Source organism: Columba livia, chromosome 3 (assembly GCF_036013475.1).
Source record: "Columba livia isolate bColLiv1 breed racing homer chromosome 3, bColLiv1.pat.W.v2, whole genome shotgun sequence".
NCBI lineage: Eukaryota > Metazoa > Chordata > Aves > Columbiformes > Columbidae > Columba > Columba livia.
The window spans coordinates 1,413,647-1,440,467 of record NC_088604.1 but is presented as its reverse complement, the minus strand read 5'-3'; the positions used below and the strand labels follow the sequence as shown (position 1 = coordinate 1,440,467).

The window sequence follows — 26,821 nt, the reverse complement described above, 5'->3', positions numbered from 1 at the left end:
GAATGCTCCTGCCACCCACGGGGGATCCCCCTGCACCGGTTCCCCCGGGGATACTCGCCCCGATTCCCCGAGGGATCCTCCTGTCCCTGTTCCCCCGGGGCTGCTCCTGCCCCGGCCCCCCCGGGATGCTCCTGCCGCACCCCCGCCACGGGTGATCCTTCTGCCCCTGTTCCACCGGGGATGCTCCTGCCCCGGTTCCCTGGGAATGCTCTTGCCCCCGTTCCCCGGGGGATGCTCCTGTTCCGGCTCCCCCTGTTCCTGCCCCGGTTCCTCAGGGATGCTCCTGTCCCGCCCCGGTTCCCCCGGGATGTTCCTGACCCCGCCCCGGTGATCCTCCCGCCCCTTGCTCCCCCGGGGATGCTCCTATTCCGCCTCCCCCTGTTCCTGCCCCAGTTCCCCGGGGATGTTCCTGCCCCGCCCCCCCCCCCGGATGCTCCTGCCCCCATCCCGGGGGATGCTCCTGCTCCGGCTCCCCCGGGGATGCTCCTGTTCCGACTCTTCCGTTCCTGCCCCGGCCCCCAGGAGATGCTCCTACCCCACCCCGGGCTGCTCCTGCCCCGGCACCCCCCCCCGTCTCCCCTTGGCCGGGGAGGCCCGGGGCCGACGAATGGGCGGTGGGGGCGGCCCCGGAGGGTGGGGGGTGTGTGGACCCCGCCCCCCGTCCCGTTCCCCATCTACAAAACGCTCCGGGCCGGGCGCTCTGCGCTCACAGGTTCCGGCTCCGCAGTTGCCGCGCCGGCTCCACGCGTCACCCACCCCTGGGACCCCCACCCATGGGAACGGCGGCCCCTCTGCAGCCGGGGGGAGCTGGCGGTGAGGTCGGGGGCTCCCCTTGCTGTCCTCGCCCCCCCGCCCCGGCCAGCATGTCGCAGCCCGGGGAGTGAGCCAGGAGACGGGGGAAGGGGCCACGAGAAACTCGCTCCCGCGTGGGTCCGCCCGGCAGGTGGGTAGTGTCGCCACAGGGGACACGCGGCTCCGGGCAGGGGGAGAGCGGGATGGGGGGTGCGGATGGACACCCCTGCGGGGGGTTGGCGCGGGGGGACTCCTTGAGCATCCCTGCGTGGGGACCCCCGGGATGCAGGAGCGGGGAGCGAGGTCTGAGCCCGCGGTGCTGTGAGACCCACCCAGGTCACACGGGTGATGTCACCCGTGTGGGACTGGGGATGCTGCTCCTGGCCAGGGTGGTCCCAGTGTTGGGGGGGCTCCCCACGGAGCACAGCACCCGTGTGCTGGCAGCTGGAGCTGGGGTGGGGTGTGGGGTGCAGGGATGAGTTTGGGAGCGCTCAGCAGGTCCTACTTAGGGTGTGAGTTTAATTCCTTCTCCACCAGAACCCTGCTGGGGGCTGATTCCACCCCCCTGGCTGGGTGCTGTGACAAAACCTTGGTGGCAGTGGGGGCACAACCCCCCTGGGCCCACAGTATTTGCTGTGGACATGAGACCAGCCCAACTCCAGCCTCCTGACCAGAGGGGCAGTGGCAGCAGGATCAGGCCCCTGTGCTTGGCTCATGGTCAGGGTGCTGGGGGTGCGGGGGTACCCCAAGCCCTTGGGGTGCAAGATGCCCTGGGAAGCTCATTTAGATACACTGGCCCCCATCTCCCCAGCCCTGGAGAGGGACCCCCAGGCTGGACATCTGCAGGGTGCGTGGTTGAGCACGGGTGGGTGGTAGGAGCCCTTTCTTGGCCAGCAAAGGGTCTGTGGTGGTGGGGAGCATCTCTCCGAGCTGTGAGGACACGGGCAGGATGTGCTGGTGGTGGACCTGTGGTCTTGCTGAGCCGCTCATCAGCTTCTCCCTGTGCTCACTGGGAGGGTCTGGGTCTCATTGGGGGCTCTGCCAAGCCTGGCCTGGGCCATGGGCAGGGGAAGAAGCCATAGGCTGAGATGTGGTGGCTGGTTTTGCCAAGCAAGAGCAGACAGGTCATAGGATAGAATCATAGCATCGTTTTGGTGGGAGGAGACCCTCAAGATCATCCAGTCCAACTATAACCCAGCCCTGGCACTGCCCCATGTCCTGAGAACCTCATGTCCGTCTGTCCAGCCCTCCAGGGCTGGTGACTCCAGCACTGCCCTGGGCAGCCTGTTCCAATGCCCCACAGCCCTTTGGGGAAGAAATTGTTCCCACATCCAACCTCAACCTCCCCTGGGCAACTTGAGGCCGTTTCCTCTGCTCCTGGCGCTTGTTCCTGGGGAGCAGAGCCCGACCCCCCTGGCTCCAAGCTCCTTTCAGGCAGTTCAGAGATCAGAAGGTCTCCCCTCAGCTCCTGTTCTCCAGCTGAACCCCCAGGTCCCTCAGCCGCTCCATCACACTTGTGCTCCAGCCCCTCACCAGCTCCGTTCCCTTCTCTCCACTCGCTCCAGCACCTCAAGGCCTTTCTTGGCGTGAGGGGCCCAGAACTGCCCCAGCATTGGCGGTTTGGCCTCCCCAGTGCCCAGCACAGGGACCATCACTGGTCATGCTGGCCACACTATTCTTGATAAACAAGGTCCCCTGGCGGCAGGTCCATGGCACTGTGGTGCCAGCGCCATGCAGGGTACAGGACTGACCACGTCAGGGCACACCACAGCCACTCAGCACCATCTCACATGCCTGCTCTGCTCCACCAGGATGGAGAACAAAGCCATGTACCTTCACACCTTCAGCGAGAGGGAGAATGGCTCCATCTTTGAGGAGCCCTTCGAGGGAAGAAGCCTCTCCAAGCTGAACCTCTGCGAGGACGGTGAGTGCGGGTGCCACGTGTGGATGGCTCTGGGGGGCTTTGGACCTGGTGGCAGAAACCTGGGGAGCTTCTGGGGGGGACATGGGGACTTGAGTTGCTCAGGGAGCAGCTCAGCCATTTGGTGAAGGTGTGTGGCCTGAGTTGGGGGCTCAGCTCCAGCTCTGGGTCCCAAGGGACCAGAACAGAGGAGTGATCTTGGTGTCTCGGTGATGAACGTGTGTGTCTCAAATGGAGCAGGAATCTCCTCTCCTGTTGGCCCCATGGGGAGAAACGCTCAGGGAATCCCACTGCAAGGAGGCATCTGTGCCTCCTCTCCTGTCCCCTGGTCTGCTCTGATGGGCAATGACCAGGACCTCCTGTGGTCCTGCCCTGACCCGGGCTGTGCTGCGGGGAAGGTCACTTTGCTTGCTAAAGGCTGGTTTTGGGGTGTGTTTTGGTATTTTTTCTCCTCCCAGCCTCTGGTTCTCTTGCGTGTGGTTCTGTCCAGTGATGCTCTGCAGTGGGGACAGAACCCCTGGGGATGTGGGACCTGCTTGTACCTCCCACACACCTGAGCTGGTTTCCACCTCCACCTTGGGCCTGCTGAGCTTTTCCCTTTGCTTTTGCCGCAGGAAATGCTGTTTGTGTTTCACCAGACCCAGACTTGGTCCCTAGCAAACAGCCCTGGTGAAGTTTTCCCCAGCGTTTTGGGAGCAGCCGGGGTGGCAGAGCTGGGTGCTCAAGCAAAGACATGAGGTCCCCTCTGTTGACACCTGTGGGGCCACTGGGGAAACTGGTCATGCTCTGAGCAGCCTTCCCAGCACTGCTGTCCCCACCACAATCAGGGCATCGCGGTGATGGGGGACGTCCCTGGGATGTGATGGAGAATCCTGAGCACTTCCAGAGGGCATGTCCTGTGCCAGGATGGGGCAGGAACAACCCCAGGTTCCATTGTCAGTAGGGAAATGACCTGTTGGAGAGCAGTGTAGGGGAAAGGACCTGGGGGTCCTGGGGACAGCAGGGTGACCATGAGCCAGCACTGGGCCCTTGTGGCCAGGAAGCCAATGGTACCTGGGGTGGATTAGAAGGGGGTGGTCAGTAGGTCAGAGAGGTTCTCCTGCCCCTCTGCTCTGCCCTGGGGAGACCACACCTGGAATCTTGTGTCCAGCTGTGGCCCCTCAGTTCCAGCAGGACAGGGAACTGCTGGAGAGAGTCCAGCGCAGCCACCAAGATGCTGGAGGGAGTGGAGCATCTCCCGTGTGAGGAAAGGCTGAGGGAGCTGGGGCTCTGGAGCTGGACAAGAGGAGACTGAGGGGGGACTCATTCCTGGGGATCAAGATGGAAAGGGGGAGTGTCAGGAGGATGGAGCCAGGCTCTTCTGGTGACAACCAGGGACAGGACAAGGGGCAATGGCTGTAAACAGGAACATAGGAGGTTCCACTTGAATAGGAGAAGCAACTTGTTGGGGGTGAGGGTGGCAGAGCCTGACCCAGGCTGCCCAGGGGGTTGTGGAGTCTCCTTCTGTGCAGACATTCCAACCCGCCTGGACACCTTCCTGTGTAACCTCATCTGGGTGTTCCTGCTCCATGGGGGGATTGCACTGGATGAGCTTTCCAGGGCCCTTCAACCCCTCACATTCTGGGATTCTGTGAGTACATGCACTGGGTGAACTGGGAGCACCCAGCCCTGGCCAAGTTGCTTTTGGATGCTTGTGTGGTGCAGGTGGTTCATCATTGCAAGAGGAGGTGGTTATTGCTGTGTGAGTGTCTCCCCCTGCCCTCCAGCCTGCAGGATGGGGACAGTTTGAGCCCAGAGGGTGGATTTCACCTCCAGGTGAAAGCTGAGTCTTGATGCCATTCTCCACACTTGCTGTCACCCTGCAAGTGTCCTCTGCCCTCAGCAGCATCTGCTCCTGCCTCTGCCCACCTCCCTGCAGCAGAGCGAGAGTCAGGGACTGTCCCCACGTCCCCAGACAGGGCAGGGGACAGTGGAGCCTGGAGGGAGGGATGCTGGAAGAGCTGGTTTCCCCCAGCACCGAGGCCACCATTCCCAGCAGAGACTTTGCCCTGGTGTGGGCAGAGTTCAAGGTATCTCCCTGGCTTCAGCGGTTTTGTGGCAGGTTGTCCTGGACCTCTGAGGACATAACTCCCCATAACTCACCCTGGTCCTCCAAGCAGTCGCAGGATGGTTTGGGTGGGAAGGGAACTCATCCAGTCCAACCCCATGAGCAGGGACATCTTCCCCAGCCCAGGTTGCTCAGAGCCCCATCCAGCCTGCCCTTGAAGCCCATTGCTCGTGGGGCTGTGTCTGGGCTGCAGCTGCACAGACCAAGGGCAAAGTCAACCCTGAGAGCTCTATCATGAGGATGGAACCACCCACATCCCTCCTGGGCTCATGGAAAGCGCTCAGCATGGGGTTGAGGACCTGCTTGCCGTGACCCCCAGGCTGTCAGCCCTGGCTCCCCTGGAGCTCGGGGATGCTGAGTCCCGGCTGCTCTCAGCCTCGCACCTTCTGCATCCCCACCAAGCGGCTGGACTGGAGCTCCCGCTCCCCTGGGCATGGGCAGGGGGAAGAAATATTTGGTGTTCCCCTTGGTTACGGGCCGGAGCGCGGCCGCAGGCTGCCCGGAGCAAACCCCCGTGCGCAGCTGCGGCCGGTCCCGCTCTGCCCCGGGGAGTGGGCGGATCGGGGCACGGGGCCAGCTCCTCAGAGCCTCCAGGGCCTGACACGAGTGTTAATGTCAGGAAAATATTGCAGTTTTCCCTCGTTCGGAACCCCCTTGGCTCCATCTGTTTGGCCGGTGACAGTGAATGGGAACTGCGTGCGGGTAACGAGTTGCAGATGGGGGTTCAGGGGGAGGCGACGCTTTTAGCACCTGAGCTGGGGCGCATGAGCACCCGTGTCCCCGTGGGTCCCCTCGGGTGTCAGCCAGCCTGACATCAGCACTCCAGTGTTTCCCAGCCAAAAAATGGGGCTGGGTTACGCGATACACCCAGCGTAACCCTCCGCTGGCTGGAGGCGTTCGCACAGCTCCAGCTGGACAGACACACAGACCAGCTGGGGGCAGGCTGGGACACCCCAACCCCTTGTACTGCCTCTCCACCTGGTTTTGGATGATGGGCTGAGGCCGATTGTCTGAGGTTCACCACGGCCAAGTGTTGTGTCCTGCGCTTGGGTCACAACAACCCCATGAACGCTGCAGCTGGGGAAGAGCGGCTGGAAAAGGCCCTGGGGGTGTTGGTGACAGCGGCTGAACATGAGCCACCGTGTGCCCAGGTGGCCAAGAGGCCACCAGCATCCTGGCTGGTACCAGCACTGGTGTGGCCAGCAGGCCCAGGGCAGTGACCGTCCCTGTGCTGGGACCTGGGGAGGCCAAACCGCCAATCCTGGGGCAGTTCTGGGCCCCTCATGGCAAGAAAGGCCTTGAGGTGCTGGAGCGAGTGGAGAGAAGGGAACGGAGCTGGTGAGGGGCTGGAGCACAAGTGTGATGGAGCGGCTGAGGGACCTGGGGGGTTCAACTGGAGAACAGGAGCTGAGGGGAGACCTTCTGATCTCTGAACTGCCTGAAAGGAGCTTGGAGCCAGGGGGGTCGAGCTCTGCTCCCCAGGAACAAGCGCCAGGAGCAGAGGAAACGGCCTCAAGTTGCGCCAGGGGAGGTTGAGGTTGGATGTGGGAACAATTTCTTCCCCAAAGGGCTGTGGGGCATTGGAACAGGCTGCCCAGGGCAGTGCTGGAGTCACCAGCCCTGGAGGGTTGGACAGATGGACATGAGGTTCTCAGGACATGGGGCAGTGCCAGGGGTGGGTTATGGTTGGACTCAAGAATGAGGGTCTTTTCCAACCAAAAAGATAACATGATTCTATGAAACCTCCAGGGTGTGGGGGTTTTGGACTCTTCCTCCACCTTTGGTGTCTCCTTAGAGACATCTCACATCTGGCAAGGAGCAAACCTGGGCGGCGATGGTTGACCTGGCATGAAGTTGCTGGTTCTTGGCAGCTCTCAGAAACCTTGTGTCTCTGCAAGGGTCCAACACAAAAACGCAGGCACCCAACACCCTGCACCCCATCCCAGCACCATGGGGTCATCCAGAGAGCCAAGACATTGGGCTGAAGCATCCATGCAGCCCTGGGGCTGGGGCAGAGGGATGGAGGGTCTGTACGCAGATCAGGCTCCGGCTCCTCAGACCACAAGCTGGCCCAGATTTCAACATGAGTTGGGTTTCGAATGTGTGCAAAGCCCAAAACCAAATGATTTTTCCCTGTCACTGGGCTCATGGCACAGGAGCCTTCCTTGTCTTTCCTTATTTCTTCCTTCTGCTTATTTTATTCCTAAAACCCACTTCCTCCTCACCCAGCTCTTGCTGCTTGTGGCAGCATTGAAGAGGAGCTCGATGTCAGCAAGGACAGGTTTGGGCAAGCAGGGGTGTCAGGATCTGGGTGTCTTAGAATGATTTGGATTGAAGGGATCATTAAATCTCCCCCAGTCCCCCCTGCCATGAGCAGGGACATCTGCACCAGCTCAGGGTGCTCAGAGCCCCGTCCAGCCTGGCCTGGGATGTCTCCAGGGATGGTTCATCCACCACCTCTCTGGCCAACCTGGGTCAGGCTCTCGCCACCCTCTTGTAGAAGATTCTTCCTCATGTCTGGTCTGAATCTCCCTCCTTTAGTTTAAAACCATCACCTCTTGTCCTATCACAACAGGCCCTGCTCAAAAGTCTGTCCCCATCTTTCTTCTCTGTCCCTTTTAAGTCCAGAAAGGCTGCACTAAGGTCTCCCCAGAGCTTCTCTTCTCCAGCTGAACACCCCAACTCTCTCACCTGTCCCCAGCAGAGCTGTTCCAGCCTCGGATCATTTCTGGGGCTCCTCTGGCCCCTCTCCAGCAGCTCCATGTGTGTCCTGTGCTGAGGACCCAGAGCTGGACCCAAATGGACGGTCCCGACCCAGGAAACATCATGTGGATGAACACTGTTGCACTCAGCGCTGTTTCTGCGCCCGTGATGTGTTGCCCAAGTTATATGCACAATATTTCCCACGGTGGGAGGTGCTCCCCTGACTCCCCGCTCTGTGCGCAGGTCCCGGCAGGACGGTGAAGGCAGCGGGGCGCTGCGGCCGCCTGGGCTCCCTGGCCGCGCTGAAGTACGCCGTGCTGGGGCTCTACCTGCTCGTCTTCCTCATCCTCGTTGGAGTCTTCATCCTTGCAGGTAAAGGTGCTGCGGCTCCCCGGGGCGATGCTTCCCCGTGCAATGCGAGTCGGGTCTGGCCGTGAGCATGGCACCGTGTTTCTGGTGACACTGTGGTGGCGTTAGGGAGGGTTTTCCATTCTATCCAGAGGAGAACAATATGGGATCCAGCAGAAGCGGGGTGCAGAAGCAATGCCGCCTTGGGCATCGCCTCCATTTCCAGCTCCCTGGGGACAATGCCATGAGCACGATCCAGTGGGATCGCACTGCGTGTCTGGAGCAGTTTTGATTAAAGCTTTGAGGCTGGAGGGTCCAAACATCATGTCCCTGGGGATGGTGAAGCTCAGGAGCCCCATGTTCAAAGCTTGAGTTGTTCCCAGGGCTGCCACGTTGGCACCGATTGTTCCTCGGGGTGAGGACGGTGCGACAGGCTGCACTTATCCCTGCACAGCACAGCCCCCAAGGCTCCTGCCACCTCCCTTTGTGTTTTAGGGAGCGCAGGGCTGGGAAGGGCGCTGGCAAACACCCATCATTGCTCCCAGCTCACCCCCGTGTACACATCCCATGCGGTCCGTATCACCACCGGTTCGTTACCTTCTCGTTGTGCTGGGAAATCGAGGTTGAGCCCACAACCTCATTACCCCCGCCTTGCACCCATACCACCCCCATACAGGGCTCTGCTGGCCAGTGGGGCTTGGAAACAGCCTCAAATTGGGAAACGCCACCACCAAGGACCAGCTCCTCTCTTCTCACCCACCTCCTTCCCCTTCTTAACCCCAGCACCCATGGGGGAGACATGAAACCCCCCTTTTCCAGCCCCAAACCTCCTTTGGGATGATTTTCCATGTCCTGCCTGCTGGGGGGTGATGGATTTAATAACTCCAGCTGCTGGCACCGTGAAGGCAGCTCGTGTCTTTTGCACAGGCTGGATTTAGTTTGTTATTTCTTGGGCTGTGGAAGGGACGGAGAAGGTTTCGCTGGAATTTTGAAACCTCTCCCACTGATTTCTTGCATTACATTGTTTGAATGTTGTTGTTGGCCGGCGAAACCCTGAGCGAGGGATGCTGTGAATTGTGCAAAGAGCTCGGGATGGACGCTCTTGTCCTGGGCTGAGCTACAGCTGCTCACCCCAAAGCAGCTCCAGCAATAACAATCACATTGTGGCATCTGGAACAGCTGGAGGTTCATGGTCACAGGCATCTTTAAAGCCTTATCTCCCGGAGTCCCGCGACCGGGACTTTCAGGAAGACCCCAGTGAAAACCACTTTGGGTTGTGTGCCGCAATCTTGGAAAAGAGGACAAAATGAAGAGAGAAATCATCTTTTTGTTATTGCTTTCCGGAACTTTAAGCCAAGCCTCTGGCTTTGGCTGTGCCCGAAGCTTGTCTTATCCCATAAAGAAAAACCACAGGCACCAGGCTGGTCTGGCAATGGGCTGAAGAGCAGCTTGTTAACCAGAGACCCTGTGCAGCCCATGGAGAGAACCCCAGCTTCAGGCTGACACCTCAGTGTTGGAGCTGATGGTCCTTGAGGAGCAGGACTGGGTATTCCTCGGCACGCTTAACCATGGAGGGCTGGGTTTTCCCGTGGAACATCGCACTTAGTGCTCATGGAGAACACACACCAGCATCCCTCATCCTCCGTCAGAGGGGAAGATGCCCAGAAAGATACAGCATTTAGTGAAGAAAGCTTGTTCTCACCTCCGCCTTGGGCTGGAGAGCGCTGCTCACCATGCTGGAAGAAGAACATCCCAGTTTGGTGCCACCCGTGTCCTCCTGCAGCCACGGTGTCGTCCCTGCTCAGAGCGCCGGGTGTCCAGCACATCTGCAGACGTGACGCTCTTTGGAGAGGGATGTGGAGCTGTTACACCCCAGCTGCTCCCCAAAAAACAAGGGGGATGGGGAAACTGTGTCCCCGGTCCATGCGTCAGCGTTCTTCACCCAGGGCCAGCAGCACGGAGCGGGGATGCTGCACCTGCCCCCTGTGCTGCTTCCCACCCTGCCCACGGGAAAGGAGGAAATTCCCCAAAAGCCTCCCCGGAAAGCATGTATGTGTGCGAACACCCACGGAAATGTGTGTGTGTGTGTGTGTGTGCAAACACACGCTTGCACACCCCAGGGTGCTGCCTGGCAGGGCTGGGGTGTTGCAGGAAGCATCACCCCCCTCGAGATACCCCCAGAACGTGCTGGTGTCCCCAGCACGACAACCTGGTGCTTTTGGGGATGCAGCTGCCCCAGGCATCGTTTCGGGCAGGTGTCCTGTGGGTTGCAACACGCCCCATGGAAATGGGTTAGAAAATGAGCAAACTGCTAAAAATACCGGGAACCACCTTGGAGCTGTGGAAACAGGATGTTTTCAGCTACAGAGCCGGAGCGGTTTCAACACAACCTGCTTTTAATATCCTCTCTCACAAGCCTGGCAGCAGTTTTCTGGCTCCTGGGGATGCACACGCTCTGTCTCCCCCTCGCCCCCCCCCAAAAAAAAAGGCACCTAGCCCGAATTTAGGAATCTGATCTCACCTCCTTTTTGCAAGGTCTGGGTTAAATCCCAGCTGCCTGCATGCACAGACCTGCACTTTGGTGTTTGAACCCCAATCCTCACCTGGCCCTGTGCCTGGGAAACCCAGGCAAGGCTCGTTAGGATGCGGCTAATGAGCCAAGCACCTTCGTGTGGGCGTCTGAACCGTGCGCATGGATAGACATCCGAGCTGCATCCTATCTCCATGCATCAAGGGTCAGTACTGGGCCCTGAGCTATTCAATGTGTTCATCAATGACTTGAATGAGGGACTAGAGTGACTGTCAGCAAGTTTGCTGGTGACACCAAGCTGGGAGGAGTGGTGACACTGGAAGCTGTGCTGCCATCAGAGACCTGGACAGGCTGGAGAGCTGGGCTGGGAACAATTTAATGAAATAGAACAAGGGCAAGTGTAGAGTCTTGAATCTGGGCAGGAACAACCCCAGGTTCCAGTGTAAGTTGGGGAATGACCTATTAGAGAGCAGTGTAGGGGAAAGGGACCTGGGGGTGCTGGGGACAGCAGGGTGACCATGAGCCAGCACTGGGCCCTTGTGGCCAGGAAGCCAATGGTACCTGGGGTGGGTTAGAAGGGGGTGGTCAGTAGGTCAGAGAGGTTCTCCTGCCCCTCTGCTCTGCCCTGGGGAGACCACACCTGGAATATTGTGTCCAGCTGTGGCCTCTCAGTTCCAGCAGGACAGGGAACTGCTGGAGAGAGTCCAGCGCAGCCACCAAGATGCTGGAGGGAGTGGAGCATCTCCCGTGGGAGGAAAGGCTGAGGGAGCTGGGGCTCTGGAGCTGGACAAGAGGAGACTGAGGGGGGACTCATTCCTGGGGATCAATATGGAAAGGGGGAGTGTCAGGAGGATGGAGCCAGGCTCTTCTGGTGACAACCAGGGACAGGACAAGGGGCAATGGGTGCAAACTGGAACACAGGAGGTTCCACTTGACTATGAGAAGCAACTTGTTGGGGGTGAGGGTGGCAGAGCCTGGCCCAGGCTGCCCAGGGAGGTTGTGGAGTCTCCTTCTGTGCAGACATTCCAACCCGCCTGGACACCTTCCTGTGTAACCTCATCTGGGTGTTCCTGCTCCATGGGGGGATTGCACTGGATGAGCTTTCCAGGGCCCTTCCCACTCCTGACATTCTGGGATTCTGTGAGAGCACAAGGCTCCCCCCAAATTTCCAGGTTCCCCCTCCAAACCCCATCTCTGTGCTCTGGGAGCTGGTGTGAGACCAGGAGGGTTTTGGGGTGGGCATGACCGGGAGCTCTGTCCCATCGGGGATACAGAGGTGGCAGATGAAGGGTGATCTTGAGCTGGGGTGGGGTAGGACAAGGGGTGATGGTTTTAAACTAAAGGAGGGAGATTCAGGCCGGACATGATGCAGAAATTGTTTGCACTGAGGGTGGTGAGAGCCTGGCCCAGGTTGGCCAGAGAGGTGGTAGATGAACCATCCCTGGAGACATCCCAGGCCAGGCTGGACGGGGCTCTGAGCAACCTGAGCTGGTGCAGATGTCCCTGCTCATGGCAGGGGGGGCACTGGGGGACCTGGGAAGGCCCCTTCAACCCAAACGATCCCGTGATTCTATGATTCCTCCTTCCATCCCTCCCTTGGGAACAGCCCTGGCAGCCCCAGGATGCGGTACTTGGATTTTGACAGCAAACCGCACCCCGAGCTGTGGAGCCCTTCCAAGCCAACCTGCTGGTCTTCATTATAGAGCGAGAATGTTGAGCTCAGGCCCAGGAGCAGCGGCCAGAAGGGAAACCTGATTGTTAACGTTAAAATTAAAACCTCAGTGTGGGGAAGCAGCAGTTTTGCGGGTCTGTTTTGAGGCAAGCAAAGCAGATGCTTTTAGCAGCCAGTCCTCTGGCCAAAGGCAAACACAACTGGGTGAAGCTTTGTAGCCCCTTGACCCACCTGGCAGAGCCCAGAGCCTGAAGCCAGAGCTGCTGGGAGCCTTTGCTGCCCTTCTGAGCAAGGGGTCTTCTCCAGACCTTCAGCAACCAACCTCCTTCTCCAACCATGGAGAAAACTGTGGGGCCAAAGAGGAGCTGAGGTGGTGAATCTTTGGGGGTTTGAGGTAGGGCTTCCACCTCCAAGCACCGAGGAACAGGGGGATGTCACAGAATCACAGAACGCCAGCCTGGTTGGGGTTGAAGGGACCTCTGGAGATCCCCCAGTCCAGCCCAGCTGCTCACGCAGGGTCACCAGAGCAGATCACACAGGTGGGTCCAGGCGGGTTTGAATGTCTCAGAAAAGGAGACTCCACAACGTCTATGGGCAGGGTCGCACCTCTCAGGAGGGTCCCCTCTCCATGGGGTGCTTTCTGATGCCTCCCTTTCTCCATCCCTTGCAGTTTCCAGACCTCAGACTTCCCCCGAGGACCTGAAGGTGCTGATGGGGAACGTCAACCGCCTCAACGAGAGCTTTCGGGACATGCAGCTGAAGCTGCTGCACCTGCCTCTGAAGGGGGATGTGCTGGATCACATCTGGAGGCTCCAGGACCTCCTGCAGAACCACTCAGACTCCTTGTTCCTCATGACGGGGTCGCTGCAGAAGCTGGAAGGGCTTCTCTGGAGCCTGCAGACCCAGGCCAGCCAAACGGACAGGGCCGTGTCCAACCTGTGGGACAGCCTGAGCCAGCAGAGCGATGCGGCCCAGCAGGAGATGTACAAGCTGTCGGTGGAAGGCAACAGCAGCCGGCTGCTGCTGCAGCACCATGACCACCTCCTGAGCCACTTGGGCAGCAGGATGGAGAGCCTGAGCGACCAGGTGACGGCCGTCAGTGGGGCGGTGGACACCATCAACAGGACCTTCTCCTACGATGTCAACGTCCACCGTACCCGCATCCAGGACCTGCAGGTGCTCATCAGCAACGCCACTGAAGACGCCCGGCAGATGCGGCTCATCCACATCGCCATGGAGCAGCAGCTGAAGCACGAGCTGGCCATCCTCAACAACGTGACGGAGGACTTGCGGCTCAAGGACTGGGAGCACTCTGTGGCGCTCAAGAACATCTCTGTGATACGGGGTAAGCTGAAAACCTCTCACAAGCAGCTCCCTCACTGGTGCACGAGGCTGTTGTGAGGATGGGAGTGTCCTTGGTGCTTTGGGTGGTGGTGGGAATGGTCCCTGTGGCATGGGCATGTCCTGTAGGGATGTCTCAGGGTGTATCAAATCTGTCAGACAACCCTGTTTAGGTGTCTGCAGCATCCAGGCATCTCCAGCACATAGAAGCACCAAGCCAAAGGATGGTTTGGGTTGAGGGGACCTTCCCAGCTCCCCCAGTGTCCCCTGTCATGAGCAGGGACATCTTCAGCAGCTCAGGGTGCTCAGAGCCCTGTCCAGCCTGGCCTGGGATGGCTCCAGGGATGGTTCAGCCACCACCTCTCTGGCCAACCTGGGCCAGGCTCTCACCACCCTCATCGCGATGAAATAACCAACCCATCCCTGATAACCCTTGACTGTTAACCGTAGTTTTGCTGAAGTCCTTTTTTGGGTATTTATATGGTTGTCTCCCTAATCCCCCCTCAGTCTGTTAAGCATCTACTTCCTTTTTTCCTGATTATCTGCAAGGTCCAGCCATTTGTCACCTCCTTATCTCATGAGTGTAGCTGTATGGCCAGGGTTAACCATCTGCTTGGACATTTCTGCCACTCTAATGTCAGAAATGCACAGATTAGGTTCTCAGGGACATGGGGCAGTGCCAGGGTTGTGTTCACGGTTGGACTCGATGATCCTGAGGGTCTCTTCCAACCAAAATGATTCTGTGATTCTCTGAATTTCCTCTGTCCCTCATGCCACACTCTCACCTGGCTGGAGCTCCTCACTGCAGCAGCTTTTGGAGGCAGAAACCCAAGTGGTTCCAAAAGGTGCTGGGCAGATCTCATGGGACACATTCATAGCTGCTAAATATCGTGGTGGTGGCTCGTTCAGTCCTGATCGTGGTGGCTCGTTCAGTCCTGAGCAAACTGGCCACAGGAGGGGAAACACCATGAGGAAACACAGAGGAGCCCAGTACAGGGTCCCTGGGGCAAAGGAGTCTGGGGGGCAGTTGCTTGCCCGCTTCTAAGCTGTTGGTTTGTACCTGTGGAGATGCTGTTACTTATTTCTGGTGTTTTCAGCTGAAAAAACAGATGGTGAAGGATGGGGCTGATGCCAAGGCACTTGATTCCTGTGTCCATTTGCTGAGCCAGGAGGGGACAGATGTGGTTTGAAGTGCAACAGCTGCATCTCCCCACCTAGGCCAACCACCACCCTTGGGTGCCTGCAGCTCACTGCGGTCATTTCCCTAGTCGTAGAATCATAGAATTGTTTTGGTTGGAAGAGACCCTTAAGATCATCGAATCCAATCATTAACCCTCCTGGCACTGCCCCATGTCCCTGAGAACCTCATGTCCGTCTGTCCAACCCTCCAGGGATGGAGACTCCACCACTGCCCTGGGCAGCCTGTTCCAATGGTCCTTGGTCTGGTCCTCAGGGGATGTTGACTCCTGATTCCTGGTTTGGGGCTGCTGGGACCATGTTGCACCCCCTGCTTGGAGGTTTCCGTAGCTGCCCACCCACCCCTGGTGCCCTCTCTCCCGCCCACTGCCATAGGGAGGACATCACGCTCTCTTGGATGAAGCCACCCAGGAGGGGACAGTCACGAAGCCCATGCGCCACGTTACTCCAATTAACACCAGCAGAAAGCCAAACAAATCCCCTCCCAATGGGCCAGTACCTGATTTATCAGCCGCTGCTCTGACACATTCTTGGCAGCCCCAGCTCCCCATCCCTCCTCCCTCCTGCCCCGTCAGCACCCACGGACCTGGGGCTGGATCATTTGAGGACCCTTTTGCCCACCTATCTTCACCCTGGCTGCAGATGTCCTTGGGTGAACATGCTGTGCTCCCGGCTGGATTTGCACGAGCAGAGCCGGTGCTGGGAGCTGCGGGGCTGCCTGCCTGGGGGCATTTTCCTTCCCCAAGACCTCAGCTGCCGCAGGCTCTGGCTTTTGAGGCTGTTTGCTGGTGATGGCAGCTCGGGGAGGTCTCCGGGCTCATCTCCAGCAGCTGACCCTGCCAAGCAGCTCGCGTGTCTCCGGGAATGGCTCTGGGTCTTAAACGAGGGTGTCATGGGGAGGGAGGATGCTCGGGATCCGCCGCCCGCCCGCATCCGCTTGCACAACGCACGGGCGGGACGCGCTGGCGGGTGTGCCGGGGCGAGGGCAGCGGTCCCGTCCGGCCGTCAGCGTCGTGCACGTCATGCGAGCCCTCGCCCCGATGCCTGGGGAGGGTTTTTCTCGTCCGCGGACGCAGCCCAGCCCTGTGCAGGCAGGAGGGTGCACGGGCTGCAGTTTTCGTCGCTGAGTGCAAAGCGCAGATGCGGTGGGGTGGGGACCAGCTTGGCATGATGTCTGTAGTGTTGTCCCTCCCCGTGCTCCTCCATCCTGCACCCCACCCTGTGTCCCATCCCACCAGCTGTCCTTGGGACAGGACCACGTCTGCTCATGGAGCTGCCAGGATGTCCATCAGCCAGCAGAACATCTCCTCTCCGAAGCTGCGGCACCTGCCTCTGAAATGGGATGAGCCTGGAGGCTCCAGGATCTCCTGCAGAACCATTTGGACTCCTTGTTCCTCATGATGGAGCCACTGCAAGAGCTTCTCTGGAGCCTGCAGACCCAGGCCAGCCCAACCAACAAGGCAGCGTCCAACCTCTGGGACAGCTTGAGCCAGCACACACCCCAAGGCAGTGTCTCCTGGAGATGTTCTGGTGGCTGATGGACCACAGGGCTCACTGCTGTGGGAATAGCTGTGAAGGACGGGTGCCGAAAACCAGGAGCCAGCAAACAGGATCAGCCCATCCACAAGCTCCATTTCTAACTCCAGACATTGGGTAAAGTGAATGAAGGACAATTTCCCTGGCTCTTATAGAGCTGATGAGATTGTCTGTTGCCCGTGGTCATCCTCCATGAAACTGGTCCCCTTCTTAGCCCCTCCATGCCATTGACCTCCATGGTGACCCATGGGATGGTTTTCTGAGGTGGTAGATGATGAGATGAGTTGAGAGATGAGAGATGTAGAGGATGAGTTGAGTTGAGAGATGAGATGAGATATGATGAGATGGTGGCAGAGGATGGGGGGCTGCACTGTAGCAGCCAATTTTAAGTGGGAAGGGCAGCTCCAGCCCCTGTCCCACCAAGAGTTGCCCCAAGCAGGCAGGTCCCACGTCCCTTCCAGGGTTAACAGAACCGAGGTGGGGCCCTAGCGTGGGTTATTTCCCCAGGTGCCCATAAAACCAGAGAAGATGGAAGTTGCCAGAGCTGGGGGACAAAAGACATTTTGTGTCAGCGGGATTTTGCTCTGGTGTCACTGGTGTGGGACTTTTCCTTCAGAGAGAACAGCTGGGTCAGAGTCAAGGTGACAAAATGAGGGACCTTTCCCCAGATGTTTCCAGGGTTGCTTTTAGTTTTGCTCGCGGTGGGAAAGCATCTGTTTGGTTTAATTCAGTGGTTTTTGGCAGCCCAGCCTTTGCTGTGACCACACTGGGGTGCAGCAGGGGAGGGAAGAACTTGACCCAAACGTGGGCAGGGTCATGCAGAGTTTCCACTGTCCGTCCTGGGACCTTCGGGCAGGAGATGTGCCAGTAGAAAACACCTTTTACCTCGCCACTCACTGAAACCCATCAAAACCACTGTCAGTTCTATAAAGCCGTGGATCTCGAGCAGAATCTGCTTTCTGCAATGCCCTATAGGCTGAAATTAATGGCGCTGACGTGTTTCAATTCTTTACTTCTGCATTCTAGATGTTCTAGACATGATGCAGAAATTGTTTGTGCTGAGGGTGGTGAGAGCCTGGCCCAGGTTGGCCAGGGAGGTGGTAGATGAAGCATCCCTGGAGACATCCCAGGCCAGGCTGGACGGGGCTCTGAGCACCCTGAGCTGGTGCAGATGTCCCTGCTCATGGCAGGGGAGGCACTGGGGGAGCTTTAACGGTCCCTTCAACCCAAACCATTCTGATTCTATGATTTAATGGCTGTTGCAGAGCCCTCCTTTAATGCTATGGGAACAAAAACTATTTCACCAGCCGTCCCAGTGTCTCCACACAGCGCACACTTTGCCCCACGTCCTTCTGTGGACGTTGCTGGACCTTCTCCATCGTGGAGAATCCTCCCTGTCCCCGGGCAGGCAGCGTCCCTGCTGCTCGCGGTTCCTCTTCTTCCCACCCAGAAATGCCTCCTCATCTACTCAGCTCTCCCGGGTGTCCATTGTTCTTTGCATCCTTTTGTTTTGCCAATGGAGAACAGGAGATGCGTCCCCAGGGTTTGGGGTCCATCCCCACGTCCCCTCGGTGCCCAGAGATGTGCATCACCTAGAGAAGAGGAAACCCAGGGCAAGAAATGGTGATATTTCCCCATAGTCCTCTCCAAACCCGTGGTCGTCTCCAGCTGGGGGTGTTTCCTGAGCTCGCTGTGGTTCGTCTGCTCAGGAACCCGCTCATTTCTGCAGAATATTTGCAGATCCTAATTACTCCTTCATTAGGACGGCTAAACATCCCCCCTTTTCCTCTCCTGATTCTTCTGCATTACCACATGTCCTGGAGCCCTGGCTGGTCGTTTGCTTTCCGCACAACTCTGAGATTATGGCTTTTGGGGTTTCTAGGAAAACAGCGTTTAACAGTTTCCAATTATCACCCTGGCTCGCTAGGACAAAGACCAAATGGCCCCTCCAGGCCTCTCTCTGCCCTATTTTCTATCATCCCATGACTCTTTTACTTCTTTTTTTCCTGTTCAAATTCTCTCTTCCAATTGATTTAGCTCATAATTATTTTCAGCTTTGCAGACTTGGCCCTTTGCAGGCTGAGTGATATAACTATTGCTGGGTTGGACTTTCTGCCCGCTCACCAGAGTTTACATCGCAAAACAGTCACAGGTGGCCACTTTCTGATGAGATCAGTGATGCAAATCCTCTCCTAAAGGGTATCTCAGTGTATCTAAAATGCTTTTTCTTTTTTTAAATTTTATTTTAATTTTTTCTTAACATTATATCATTGGAAATGTCACAACTCTTGGTCAAAATGAAATTCCAGGAGGCTGGAATTTCCCATAGACTCACACTCAAGGTGGAAGCGCCGGAGCTGCAAGGTGAAGATTTCTGGCACTTAGGTTGATGGAGTTGGGCTTTAAAATCCACAGATTGTGGAAGAAAGCTGCTGGCTTGCTATCACTTTGCTCCTGTCTGCAGGGATCTGGGTTTCTTAGAGGTCCATGGACACCTGATAAACGATAATGGCTGGTTAATGGGTGGGTGGATGTGCCCATGCACCTGCTGCAGGGCTGTGAAGCTGGGGCGCGATGGTTGCGCTCCAAACCTTGTGTTTCAGGGCCACCAGGACCCAAAGGAGACCAAGGCAACGAGGGAATGGAGGGTGAACCTGGTCTTCCCGGCCCGCCCGGGCTGCGAGGTAAGGAACATCACACCCGGGGTGCCCACAACCCCACAAACCTCCACCCAAAGCCCATAGAGTCATGGGGCACCTCCTGGTGGCTTCCCAACCTGTCCCTTGAGACCTCAGTGGCTACAGACAGGTCCTGAAGAACAAAAGGGTTAACCTGCTTCCCCATCTCCTGCCGGACTGTCAGTCTTTGGGGTCAAAAAGTCTCTCTCATCGTGTAAATCTGCTTATAGGTATCTCATGGTGGGTGTCAGAGGATGGACCAGACTCTGTTCAGTGGTGCCCAAGTCTGGACTGGACCAGTGTGGACTGGATGATCTCCAGAGGTCCCTTCAATACCAACTGGTCCATGATTCTGTGATTTTCCAGCTGGGACCAGGGCAGTGAGAGCTTCAAGGGTCCATCTCCTGATGGTTGATACCCCCAATTCAATTTTAAGAATGCCAAGTTTTTTCCCCATCTCAATTTCATCCATGTTTTTTTGAGAGAAATTCAGTTAAAATACAGCAGAAGACACCCCCCACCCCAAAAAACAGGAGTCAGCTTGAGCCTGTTTCTAGTTTTAAACCGAACCTAGAAATACTGGCTTTCCATCCAAGAGCCAGGAGGGGCACAGAGGTGATGGAGGATCCCCTGTGGTGGGGACTTTCTGTCCCCAAGAGACTCTTTGGAGGTGACAAGATGCATAGACGAGCTTCTCAGGGACATAGGTCAGTGCCAGGGTTGGCTTAACAGTTGGACTCAATGATCTTAAAGGTCTTTTCCAACCCAAATGGTTCTGTGAGTCTACGATCTATCCCACCCAGGGCATGGACCTCCTTCTCCATCTCCAGCCCCGGCTCCACCTTGTTTCCTGAAGACCTGACCTATGCAAGACTATGGTCTCAGAGTCGGGTTTAGCACCCTGGCCCCATGCATTCGAGCTGCCGGTACTGAGCTGGGCTTAAAACCTCGTGTTTTGATACCCTGGTGGGTGGCAGGACCAGCCGAGTGAGGCGGATCAGCTTGGAAAGCCGAGCTCTCGCGGAGCCCGCTCAGCGCTGGCTGCCCCTGCGCCTTGCACCGACAGCTGCATTTTTCTGCGTTGACAGATTCATGACTGTTTTTCTTGGGTGTAACAAGCATCAGAAATAGATTGTCTGGCTTCTTTCCCCTTCTCCTTTTTTTTTTTTTTTTTTGTTTTCTCTTTTCTTTTGTTTAGACAGAAGAACAAAACAAACTCCGGAGGGTTCACCTTCAGGAATAGTTGCTGAAAGGGCCACTATTTTTAGGTCTTTCTCTGTCTCATTTTCTCTGCTGCTTTTCGGATGCGGTCGCAGCAGGAGAAGGTCAGGTTCAGGTGCAGCCCGGCTTGTAAAGCATCCCTGGCAAATCCCCTTTTGCACGGTGAATCTACCATCCTGCTTTTTCCCCGCCTTCTCCATCCAAACACACAGCCGGGTCCTGCTGCGTCCCCCTGGCAGGGACGTGAGGTGTTGGCTGGATGCAGCAGGGAAAGAGTTAAGCCCAGATCACATTCGCTGGAGCTGGTGCCCAAGTCCCTCTTGGCAGCTTCTCTCTTTTCTCTTAAACCAGAGGAAAAGAGTGACTAAGCTTGGAAAAGCCCAGCCCAGGAGGGGTTGGAGGCTCAGTGCCAAGGGAACCCGGCGACACAGCATCATGCCAGGCAGGACACTGAGCTTGGGTGTTGAATGAGCTTCATCTCAAGGACTTCTCCCCCAGGAGCTTCAGACCCAGCCCCAGGCTCAGGTTCAAGCTGACTCTCTGCTGGAACAACATGGTGGGACCATCCCAAGGTCCCACCAGAGCCCATCACCACCATGGGGTCTCTCCATCCACCTCCCCTCGCTGGCCCCATGGGTGGAGGTCACCCCCAATGTGTCCCCTACGAAGGGAGCCCAAGCTCTCAGACTAAAGCCCCCGTTTCCCACCTCCCGGAGGTCGGGGTGCTCAGGTAAGGGGTTTTAATCCAACCCCTTCTCCAATAAATAACAAACCCACCTGCTCCGCATGCATGGATGGAAGGGACCTGCAGCACGTGGTGGGCACATCATGTCTCCTTGGGGTCTCTGCTCCACCCTGGCTCCTCACTCTTCGCCTTGGTGTCCAGCTTTGGAGCCCAGTTACCTTAAGCTGAGCCTTAAGGTGCTCCAATCACCAGTCCATGTCTGGGTTAAATCCATCCTGTACCCAGGGGGGCAGAAGGAGAGGATGAGGTGGATTCCCAGGTGTTTCTGGATGGTCCCCAAGTCCTGGCAAAGAACCAGAGACCACCTGCTGTGTTTGCTGGTGAGCAGGACGCACATGTGTGTGTGTGCACGTCTGGTTTGTGTAGGTCTCAGCTACAACAGGGTCATTTTGCCTCTTTGTCCTCGCTCCAGGGCTGCCTGGGGAGAGAGGACCCCCAGGACCACGTGGCTTGAAAGGCGACCAAGGAGACCTTGGCCCTCCAGGCCCAGCGGGGATGCGGGGATCCAAAGGTAAGGACCAGCCCCTGCGCTTGCTCCTGGTGGGTCGTGGAGTCTGGGTGGGCTCGTTGGGCAGTAAAGTGGCTTCTGGAGACCACCAGCATGTGGGGCAGAGACACCGGTCGTGGGGGTGAGAGTGGTGGGTCCCTTGGCTTGGGACCCACCTGGCTGGGGACCCCCAGCACCAGTACGGGTTGGGGTTGAGCTGCTGGAAAGCAGCTCTGCAGAGAAGGACCTGGGAGTTCTGGGGACAACAGGGTGACCGTGAGTCACCAATGTGCCCTGTGGCCAAGAGGCCAATGGTACCTGGGGTGCATGAGGAAGAGTGTGAGCAGCAGGTCAGGGAGGTTGTTCCTCCCCCTCTGCTCTGCCCTGGGGAGGCCCCATCTGCAGTTGTGGGTCCAGTGCTGGGCTCCCCAGTTGAAGAAGGACAAGGAATTACTGGAGAGAGTCCAGGGAGGGACACAAAGATGCTGAGGGGTCTGGAGCATCTTCCTGATGAGGAGACTGAGAGAGCTGGGGCTGTTGAGCTGGAGAAGAGAAGCTGAGAGGGATGTGATCAATGGATCAGTATCTCAGGGTGGGTGTCAGAGGATGGACCAGACTGTTCAGTGGTGCCCAATGCCAGGGTGAGGGGCAACGGGCACAGACTGAAACACAGGAGGCTCCATGTGAACATGAGCAGAAACTTGTTTGCTGGGAGGTGCCAGAGCCTGGCCCAGGCTGCCCAGAGCGGGTGTGGAGTCTCCTGCTCTGAGACATTCAAACCCCCCTGGACCCACCTGTGTGATCTGCTCTGTGACCCTGCGTGAGCAGCTGGGTTGGACTGGGGGATCTCCAGAGGTCCCTGCAACCCCAGCCAGCCTGGGGGTCTGTGAGACGAGATCTTGCTGGGCTGGGAACCTGCTCATGAACAACCTCTGCACTGAGAACTTTCCACCAAGCAGTGGAGAGAGCCCAGGGACTGGAGGGAGAATGGCAAACCCGTTGGGTTTGTGATGCTCCTGCCACACAACGGGGCTCAGTCCTCGCCAGAGCCCTGTGAGGACCAGCCGGGCTGCCCTCCCACGCTTGGCTCTGTCGGGGTTTTAGGAAGAGCCTGCTGTTTGTTTTCTGGTGACCTTTTCCACCTCGCTGTGGTTCTGCGGCTCCTCACCACACCCCGGCTAAGAGCGGGGAGAAGCTGTGGGGGTAGGAAGTGGCTGCGCACCTATTTAGCAGGGCAGATCCGTCCCAGGAGATCTATTAAAAGAAGTTCCATCCTGCAACCTAAACCAGGATGAATAATCCCCAAACAGGCTTTTTCTGCCTCAAAATGCCTTGTGGTCAGGAGAAGGCAGGAAGAGCCCAGCCCAAGGATGCGGAGCCTTCCTGGGCAGAGCTGGGGGCCAAGCTGTGACCCCCTCATGTCGTGCTGGTGCGGGATGTTGACTGGGATGTGACCACGCTGGCCACCAGGAGCTGGGACGCGGCCACAGACCCGTGTCCAGCTCTGGAAGATGCTGTCGCTCTGCGGGCAGCGCCACGGGCAGATGTTGGTGGCTCTTCTTGCAGAGGTGCCTCCTGTATCTGTCTCACAGCTCTCCATGCAGCGAGCTCCTGGGGTGGAAGCTGAAAGATGTCCTTCTAAAGAGTCCTGTTCCTGCCCTGTGTGAGCTGATGGAGCTGGGACAAGTCTCCATCACCCCACCAAGGCAGAGGCTGCCAGTGGGATACAGAGCCTGACGTGCTGCAATAGTAAGGCAAGCAGCACGTCCTGCTTGCTTTCCAGCACTATCTCTTGGGGTTTTAGACCTGTGCAACTGCAGGATGGACAATATGTTGTGGGGTTAAAGGACTTTTTCGGGCTGGACATGATGCAGAAATTGTTTGTGCTGAGGGTGGTGAGAGCCTGGCCCAGGTTCCCAGAGAGGTGGTAGATGAACCATCCCTGGAGACATCCCAGGCCAGGTTGGACGGGGCTCTGAGCAACCTGAGCTGGTGCAGATGTCCCTGCTCGTGGCAGGGGGAACTGGGGGAGATTTAATGGTCCCTCCAACCCAAACCATCCTGTGATTCTGTGATCCAAGCTGTGGGGTGAAAATACCTGGCCTGATGCTGCAGAAGGTCAGACCAGCCCCTGGACACGTCCCTGGCGTGAGCCTTGCGAAGGCGTGAGGGCTGCAGGGACGGAGGTGCTAACGCGAGAGAGACGTCAGCGCTGAGATGTTCCTGGCAGTGCATCAAACACTGAGGTTGGCCAACCAAAACCACAATGCACTTCGGGACTGTGGTTTCCTTCCCTTCCCTGGAGCAGAGGAAAGTGGGTTTTTCTCATAGGCCAGTGCCAAGCGCTCATTAGAGGAGCAAATTATCCCAAAGAGCCTGGGACAGTTGAATTAGGCTTCAGTATCACAGAATCACAGAATGTCCTGAGCTGGAAGGACCCGCAGGATCATGGAGTCCAACTGCTGTCCCTGCACAGGACACCCCACAGGTCACCCCGTGTGTCTGAGGACGTTGTCCAGTCTCTTGTTGAACACTGTCAGGTTGGGCCGTGACACCTCCCTGGGGAGCCTGTTCAGTGTCCAGCACCTCTGGGGAAGAACCTTTTCCTCATGTCCCATCTAAACCCTGGCACATCTTCTGCCATTCCCTTGGGTTCTAGAGAGGGTCCAGTAGATGACCAAGCTCCAATAACAAATTTGTTCTGCAAAGCGCGTCCCTGTGGGACATGTCGCTTTTGGAGGGAGGAGATTGATGTGCTCCTGCATCACGTTTCCACTCCTAAGTCAACAATGTTAACAGCTGCTGTGCTGGGTCAGTGCTCAGATGTGTTAACAGACCCTGTTAAGCATCAACACCCACAAGCTTGGTGACTCTTCCCCAAAGTGGGTCGTCATCTCAAGCCCCCTTGCCCAGGGAAATCAAGCACTTCTGCTCTTGGTTTTGGGAGGCGATGGCTCGGAGAGCATGCCGAAGGGTTGGTGGGTCTTTGCCATGCGGTGCGTTGCTTCTGTCTATCACCATATTGTTGGTGTAGAGTAACCTCTGTATCTGAGGAGGCCTGTTGGCTTGAAGAAGGTTTGACCACCTCCAGGGTTCCACCAGCATGGCCTGGGTGCACCCCCTTCCTCGTGCAGTTCTTGGGGACGCCCTTGGTTTGGGGTGAGGATGACTCTATGGCAGCAAAGCCATCAAGTGTCCTCCCAGGGGATGGTCCATTCCCAGGTCCCACCAGAGCCCATCACCGCACAGGGGTCTCTGCATCCACCTCCCCTCGTTGACCTGTGTGGATGGATGTCACTTCCAGGGCTTGGACATGTCCCCTACAAAGGGACCCCCAAGCTACACCCCCTGTTTCTCAGCTCCCAGAGGTCAGGGGTGCTCAGATAAGGGGTTTTCATCCAGTCCCTTCTCCGGCAAACAGAAACCACACTGGCAGCAAGCTCTGCATTTCTACAGTTTATGGGATTCTCTGAAATTTATAGGAAACAGACAGCGCGCCAGGCAACGGTCCAAGGCCAGGCTTTAAGCAAAGGCCTGTTTTTCTGCCGCACCAGTCTTACACATCCATAATGACTTTGCTGAGCAACCAGTTCCTGGGAAATAGAGCCTGTCCTGGGGTGGGGAGAAACCTGGGGGACATAAGCCTCCTCCCCAAAAATCCTGGGTCAAACCATCCCACAGAGATGTTCTGACTTGGTCAAGCCACAACTTCTGTCCACAGCAGAGTCCTGACTATTCTCCCTTGTTGGTATTTTCCTATCCTTGATGCATTTTCCCTCAAAATTACCCCAGTGGAGTATTACTTTTCTCCTTTCCAAATGGGGAAAATTCTTCTGGAAAGTGATTATACATCAGTCTTCTTCACTCTTCCATGGAGAACACTGTGCAGGGAACACGTTCAGGAGGAAACAGCAGAAAATGAGCCAAGGCAGGGATTACTAATTCATAGATAATTTCAGGGCAATGAGAGAAGTTCCCTTCCTAAACACCATGTGCAGGCAAGGAGGGAATTGTTGGTATGTTGCTGAAGGCAGAACATGTTTCTGCCCATGAAGATGGGGGTTGGCAGCTTCTCTTGGGGCTTGGTCTGGGACCATGGTGGTGCATGTCACCCTGCAGACCCAGGAGCTCTTTCCACCCTCCTCCAGTGATGTCCCATCCCATGAGCTTTGCAGGTTTTGTGCCCTGCCCCTCTCTGCAGCGCTGATTTTTGGAGCGGAGGTGATGCAGGACATCAATGAGGACCAAGCTTCTGCCATGGGAAGAGCTGAGGGTCACTTGTCACGGCATCTGTGCCAAAATTGTCTGCACGCTCCAGAATGTCCAGCCTGAGCTGCGCTGATCGACCTGCAGTGGGAAATGGTTGAGCAAACCCTTGACACTGGTTGGGTGGAGGCACCATGAGGACGTTCTGGTAGGACCAGTGGTGATGCTGAACTCGTGAGCTCTGTCGCATCCCCAGGGTCTCTTCTTTCCAGCTCACAGGGGTTTGTCCCCAGCCAGGGATGTTCTTCATCCTGGACACCTCGTGGAGCTGAGCTTGACCCAAGAGTGAAGTTCATCAAGCTGTGCCACCAAAGGGACGATGTCCTTAAGAGAGATGTCCTCTCTGCTCACTGGAGAGGTTTTGGGAGAAAAGAGAGATGGGAAGAAGGGAAAAGGAGAAAAGCCTTCCTGGAGAGCAAGGAAAAGCAAGGGGAGTCCTTATTGTGGCTTTTCCAGAATGAAAAGGGGCCAAGAAGAAAGATGGGGACAGACTTTTGAGCAGGGCCTGTTGTGACAGGACGAGGGGTGATGGTTTTAAACTAAAGGAGGGAGATTCAGGCCGGACATGATGCAGAAATTGTTTGTGCTGAGGGTGGTGAGAGCCTGGCCCAGGTTGGCCAGAGAGGTGGTGGATGAACCATCCCTGAGACATCCCAGGCCAGGCTGGACGGGGCTCTGAGCACCCTGAGCTGGTGAAGATGTCCCTGCTCATGGCAGGGGAAAATGGGGGAGATTTCATTCTCCCTTCAACCCAAACCATCCTGTGACTCTATGAGAGCAGCAACGGTCTCATGTGGCAGTTGAGTTATTTACTCCAAGAGTTTCAGTCCATGACTTTTGTGCCCAGCACTGCTGAATCATTCCTGTTCCTCAAGCTCCACCTTTGCACCTTCGCTTCTCTCCATCATTCCTATACAATGCCCTATAGGATGGAGTCCAGACTCTGCAGGGAAAGCACTTCTAGAGTCACAGAATCATTTTGGTTGGAAAAGCCCCTCAAGGTCATGGAGTCCAACCATAACCCACCCCATGTCCTGAGAACCTCATCTATGTGTATTTTCAACCCCTCCAGGGATGGTGACTCCAGCACCGCCCTGGGCAGCCTGTTCCAATGCCCCACAGCCCTTTGGGGGCTCATATTGTTCCTCATATCCAACCTTTAGCTCTGGAAGAGCCAGATTTTTGGGGACAAACACAAAACCCCCATAACCGTTGTTTTCCAAGCCCGTTTCCTGCGGGCTGGGGAGGCGGGTGGTGCAGAGCAGGGGCTGCTGTGG

The 26,821-nt window shown here is 57.1% G+C and overlaps 2 protein-coding genes across 6 annotated transcripts in view; one reads left to right on the top strand and one right to left on the bottom strand.

Moving 5' to 3' along the window:
- Positions 1 to 635: 635 nt before the first annotated feature.
- SCARA5 (scavenger receptor class A member 5) overlaps positions 636 to 26,821 on the top strand; it is a 36,870-nt gene continuing 10,684 nt past the window's right edge. The window contains exons 1-6 of one of the 4 annotated variants that reach the window (XM_021279873.2): positions 636 to 943; positions 2,604 to 2,716; positions 7,767 to 7,895; positions 12,744 to 13,418; positions 18,751 to 18,831; positions 21,204 to 21,302. In XM_021279873.2, the coding sequence (XP_021135548.1) occupies positions 2,605 to 2,716; positions 7,767 to 7,895; positions 12,744 to 13,418; positions 18,751 to 18,831; positions 21,204 to 21,302 (1,096 nt within the window). In that variant the 5' untranslated portion in view covers positions 636 to 943; position 2,604. The remainder of the gene's footprint in view (positions 944 to 2,603; positions 2,717 to 7,766; positions 7,896 to 12,743; positions 13,419 to 18,750; positions 18,832 to 21,203; positions 21,303 to 26,821) is intronic. The other 3 variants (XM_005512743.3, XM_065055492.1, XM_065055491.1) reach the window with 3 other exon arrangements.
- Positions 11,798 to 26,821, bottom strand: part of LOC135578953 (uncharacterized) — a 91,578-nt gene continuing 76,554 nt past the window's right edge. The window contains exon 3 of one of the 2 annotated variants that reach the window (XR_010471050.1): positions 11,798 to 11,907. The gene's annotated coding sequence lies outside the window, so the exon portion shown is untranslated. Of the gene's footprint in view, positions 11,908 to 23,240; positions 23,286 to 26,821 lie in introns of those variants that run through there. The other variant, XR_010471049.1, reaches the window with a different exon arrangement.